At 52.1% G+C, this 5766-nt stretch overlaps 1 protein-coding gene across 1 annotated transcript in view; it reads left to right on the forward strand.

The window, feature by feature from the left end:
- Positions 1 to 5766, forward strand: part of FMNL2 (formin like 2) — a 93835-nt gene that overhangs the window by 21281 nt on the left and 66788 nt on the right. Inside the window, exon 3 of the mRNA XM_009644608.2 lies at positions 445 to 528. Within this exon, the coding sequence (XP_009642903.2) occupies positions 445 to 528 (84 nt within the window). The remainder of the gene's footprint in view (positions 1 to 444; positions 529 to 5766) is intronic.

Raw genomic sequence — 5766 nt, forward strand, 5'->3', positions numbered from 1 at the left:
TGCCCCGTGGGGACCCGTCGGGGTGGAAGGTGGCTGCAGTGCCCCATGGGGACCCGTCGGGGTGGAAGGTGGCTGCAGTGCCTCATGGGGGGACCTGTCGGGGTGGAAGGTGGCTGCCGTGCCCCACGGGGACCTGTTGGGGTGGAAGGTGGCTGCCGTGCCGTGGCTGCACGAGGAAGCCTTGTCCTCTCCTCCAGATGGAGGTGGCTGGTCCTGAGCTCTAGTCACTCACCTCCTCCTGTGTCCCAGCGTGGCCCAGCACCAGCGCCGTGTGATTCACTGGCACTTTTGGGCCTAAAGATGACATTAGAGGAAATGTTTCTGAATAACCCTGTCAACATAAAACAATTAAAGCAACCGCAGCCGCGTTGCCTTGGTTTGCTCGTGTCTGACTCCGCCTGAGCCCTCTGTGGTCCCTCACATTTGCTTTCTCTTTCTCCACAGAATGCGATGAACTTGCCGCCCGACAAAGCCCGGCTACTGCGGCAGTACGACAACGAGAAGAAGTGGGAGCTCATCTGTGACCAGGTAGGGGTGGCCAGGAGGGATTTTGGCAGACATCCCGTTGAGAGCATGAACTGGGTTTCGCCAGCAGCAACCCCGGGCTTAGAAAGGGACCTTGCAGAGGACACGTGTTTGGATTCAAACGCTCATTTCTTTGGCCTTAGGCACCGTTATTGGTACCAACTCCTAGAAGCCTTGTAACAAGAATTCCCTTTTTTGCCACAAAGCGGTATTTCTTCCCCTTCTGATGTTACCATCACCCCTGTGCCTGTTCCCTCTGGGTGGTGAATGCCGCTCATTTTGCCTAGCACGGACTGGAGGAGACTGACCTTCGGTCACCTCTTGGTGGGTGCTTTTGAGTTTGGTCCATCTTGACCTGCGTAACACGAAGGAATGGTCTCGATCCAGCGGGTATTTGGCTTTCCACGCCACAAGCCATTGTCGCAGTCGCTGTCGCCTTCAGGGAGGTGCGATGGTGGTACAGCCTGAACTCCTCTTCGCCTCCAGAGGCTGAGCAACCACCCCGGGTTGAGCAGCACCATACGCTGAGGCATCGTGTGTGTATGAGCTCCGCTGCGGCGTGCCGACTTGGCAGCAATCCGGAACAATTAACAGGTTGGCTCTGCCATGGCAAATGAACAGAAACGGCATCATGGCGAGAAAGTGAAGCGTGCGAAAGGTGGGGGGTGCATTTGTGAGCCAACAGCAATATCAGGTTCTGCCATAAACTTCAAAAGTAATCGCTAATGAAAATAATTGATCCAGGGCTGAGAACGTAGGATGTTTCCTTGCAATGTAAACACAGCGGTACCAGGATGAGCATTTGGCAGGAGGTACAGTCACGCTGTGAGGTCAGGAACATTTTAATAAACAGATTTGTGGGACGTTTCCTATTTAGCTATTACAGTGACGGGGCCTCTGATAAAATGCAACTACTTTAAAGTGAAGCTGCTTTTTTCCATGAGTTTTCGGTGCACAAAACCTGAAGCATTGAGCTATTTAAAGTTTCGGTTTAGTGAGACACTGAACAAATTGCTTAATCTTCTGTAAGTGATAGGTTTCGTGGACGTTTGCTTAGAGCATGCACGCTCAGAGCGTGGACGTATACGCGTGAGCTTTGTGCTGGCGTCTGCGTGCTGGGTTTGCAGCGAGTTGGCAGCGGGGCAGGCAGAAGCAGTTAGATCACAGCCTGGATGTGCAAACTCCCACCTCGGAGCGGATCCGCCCTTCAGCTGCCGCTGATTCACTCCTGAACTCTACAGCAAGATCGGGAGGGATGAGCAGATGGGAGCGCAGGGAAGGAAATTTGCAATCCGGAGTAATCGCGTATCTTTAATAGCTCCTTGCACAACACCGAGTCCGCCCCCGGGTTGGGATGAGTCTGCTTCCCGCTGCTTGGAGAGGGTAGGCAGGGCAGCGGCGCAGGACTGCTGTAACCAGCTCTGCGAGGATCCCGAAGGGGACGGGAGGGGACCGCGTGCCACCCTTCCAGGGTCCTGGCGTCCCCGGTGGGCGCTTGCCAGCCGCTGTAAATTAGAGCAGCGTGAAGCAGGCGTCTGTAAAAGCACCCTGATACAGCATATGGGGTGTGAAATATTTATATCTGTCCGCATTGTTGTGGTGCGTGGCTAAAAGTACTTCCAGGAATAGATTTTGTACAGAACATATGTATGTAGTGTGGATGCAAAATCTGAGAGCTATTTTCTATTGGTATCACCCGTTACACCATTTTCACCTATTTTTGCTTAGCGAAGGACCGAGGATGTAAATTAATATAACAGCTTGAGGGAATTAACTCTCGCCCTCCTGTGCTGGTTTTCAACTTATGTCTGAAAGGAAGAAGCATCCAGAGGTTGCTCTTAAATGTTTTATAAATAGCCTGTAAGGGAGAGCCTGGTCATTTGTCTGTGAAATATTTTGAGAATATTAGGGGAGAGTGTTCGGCTCCCAAAAGGAACTTTTGCTTTTGCAGAAGTGAGATTAATGAAAGTGGGGAGCCACCAGTCTCATGATGATGATGCTGATGCTGATAATGATAATAATGCTGATAATGATAATAATAATAATGCTGGAATAATAATAATGCTGGAATAATAATAATGCTGGAATAATAATAATGCTGGAATAATAATAATGCTATAATAATAACAATAATGCTATAACAATAATAATAATGCTATAATAATAATAATAATCATCATCATCATCATCATCATCTGCTGTGAATATATCCATGCCCATTCTAGTGCATCACAGTAAGGCCTGCTGGGCTGGTTTTGGGGGACTCATCCTGTGTGGTATTTTCAGTTCCTTTGTCTCTAAACCTTGCAAGTCATCTAGGCGTTGCTGCTGCTGCCCTGAAAGCTTGCTCCCTCCCTCTCTGGCATAGCGTACAGGGAGGAGAAAAAGAGCAAAGCCAGTATTCCTGTTGCCCATCCTGGAGAGGGCCAAGCGATGGGTCAGCTGGGGGATGAGCGTTGGGAAGGATCTGGGCAGGGAAGAAGGATGCAGTTTCTTGGTGTGGTGGGCCACCCCTTTGGACTACTCTAGGCCTCTCTATCCAGCTGTGTGCCATGAGGTGTTACGGAGGGGACATGGATGTTGAGGGGGGAGAGGTTGGGGACATCTTACAAAGTTCTTCATTGCCCTCTAATGGCAAATTGTGGAAGGGGCATCACCGTGTCCTCACCTTTGGAGACACTGGAGGTGTGGGGGGGCAATAAGGAATTAAGAGACCTAAGATGAAAGTCGTGCGATTTACATCCAAAATACCCTCACTGAGATGTTTGTAGAACTCTCTCCCTTTCCTGACAAAGCTCCTCATGAAGGCAGGTGCCGGCTGTTTTGGAGGCTGGTGGCCAGCGTGGAGCTCGCCGGGGTGGCGGTGAGTTTCTCCACAGCTTCCTGGGTGGGAGTCCTGTGCCACCCCTCGGCTTGGCTTCCAGGGGGGCTTGGGCCCCTCCACGCCTGTGTCAGGGGTAATTACACCCAAAACAAGGGCACGTGTGGTGCGTTGGCGGGGCACCACGTTCTGCTGTAGGGTTTATTTGTGACCGGTCCCCGAGTCCTTTCTGGGTTCTTCCTGGGTGAGTCCTGTGCCACCCCTCGGCTTGGCTTCCAGGGGGGGCTTGGGCCCCTCCACGCCTGTGTCAGGGGTAATTACACCCAAAACAAGGGCACGTGTGGTGCGTTGGCGGGGCACCACGTTCTGCTGTAGGGTTTATTTGTGACCGGTCCCCGAGTCCTTTCTGGGTTAAACCCTGGCTCTGCCCACGGGCAGGGTGGCCTTCTCCCAGGAGGGGAGGGCAACCTGGGCTCGCTGCCCGGCCGAGCACCGTGGTGGAGAGGGAGCCCAAGTGCAGAAATCTGGTGGTGTGAGATTAGGCTATCAAAAATAGACGGCGTTCAGGATAGCCTGGGGGAGGATAACATCTGAAACCGCAGAGGGGCCGTCAGGCTTGTGTTCAGTTACACTTGGGTTCAGCAAGCGTTGGCTGTAGCGGGTCGATCCTTCTCTAAATGAGGCAAAAACGTTCATCACCGAGCTCTCTGTATCGCAAAAGAGGTCGGTGCACGCTAGCGTGTGCTAGCCACCTGCATGCCCTTTAAGCCCGGCTTGCTTCTGCACCCCTTCCTCCTCTGCCGCTGTTCATCAGGCTCTGCAGAGGGAAGAAGGCACCCAGCCTTCCCCTCCGTAAACCAGGTCTGGGGAGAGGCAGGTTCTTCATATTATTTTTATTTTTGGTTTTTGTGAGATTGTGCACTGTGGACTGGTTGAGAGCATAACCGCACAGAGCCACGGTGGTCCATGCCCACTGTTTTAAAGTCCAGGAGCACTGGGGAGTGCTGACAAATATCTAGGTGTACTTTGGATTCGGGCTGGGGGTTGCCTTAAAGTCAGCCATCCTGCCCGTGGGTCTTGGGTGGCCAGCTGATGAAGAAGGGGGACAGACGGTGCCTGCCGGGTGGGAGGGAGTGAGGATCGGGGTTTGCGGGGATGCTGTGCTGTTGGTTGTTTGACACAAGTATCTCAGGTGAGCCCCACACCTCTCCTCAGGAGTGTGATGAAGGGATGGTGATTGAAAAGTGGCACCTCACGCTGCGTCTTGCCATATGGTACTGTTAACCCGTTCGCAGCAGAGATCTGCATTTTTTTGACAGCGTTCAACCAAGCATTTTGCGTATCTTTGCACATGCTGCAGTAGCCATTTACAGCTCCGTTTTGAGAGGCTTTGCATAAAAAAAATGTTTGTATACCATAGAATCTCCCCTGTTGTGGGTAGAATACAAGCTAGAAAATCCAGTGTCCCATTGAACTCGGGAGCAGTTGGACGGTAGAGGTGCTGGCCCTGCGAGAGGTGGCTCGCTGGAGACCAGGCAGGGAGCGATGAAGCAGCCGAGGTACCCGTCCGGGGCGTGAGGGGTGCGAGGTTCGGCGGGGCTGGGCAGGGGTTGGCATCCCCGAGCGTCTGCGGCTCTGCACCTCTTGGCCAGGTCCCTTGCGGAAGCGTTGGTTGACCTGGTTTTGCAGAAAATTCACGGCGGTGGGAAAGGATCCCTCTGACCCCCTCGTTAGCGCAGAGATGAACAGTTGCTGTCGTTTCATTCCATAATAAGATGTATAAAGTGAGGTACTGTCCTGCTGGCTGGATTGCTGGGGCCAGGATCGAGCCGCCCTCCAGGTCTGTGCGGGATGGGGGACGGGTGCTGGAAGTGTCCATCGCGTTTACCACGTGTTTGTGCCTTGGGAGTGAGAAGATTCCGGTCTCCAGCCCTGCTCACCCACTGCCTTTCACTGGCGTTCACCACCCAGGTGCTTTATGCATTCCCAGCAGTTACCTGCTGCCTGCCTGCTGGGGCTTCTGGCGAGCCTGGGTGCCCGCTCGGATGCACTGTGTGCTTGCCTATGTGTATATATATATATGCCTAGATGTATATATATGTTCATATAATGTATATGAACCCTAAGAATGAAACAAGTTACCAAAGGTAATAATAATAACAACAACAACAACAACAACATATGTCACTAATACAGAAACTGTCCTGAATGCTTTTGGAAGCAAAAGATCTCTGGAAAAGCCACAATTCCCTGGTTACGGAATTAATACATTTTCCAGATTTGGGTGAACAAGAGATGTGTCGAGTTCTTTGTAGGATCGCGTGGAAGAGGAAATGCAGAAATCTGGCAGTTTCTCTTTGCTGCTGAAGTAAAGCCCCCCCCAGCCCCCTGGTTTTTTTTTTTTTTGGGTATCCTTCAGA

This window comes from Egretta garzetta, unplaced genomic scaffold (assembly GCF_000687185.1).
Source record: "Egretta garzetta isolate BGI_Z169 unplaced genomic scaffold, ASM68718v1 scaffold718, whole genome shotgun sequence".
NCBI lineage: Eukaryota > Metazoa > Chordata > Aves > Pelecaniformes > Ardeidae > Egretta > Egretta garzetta.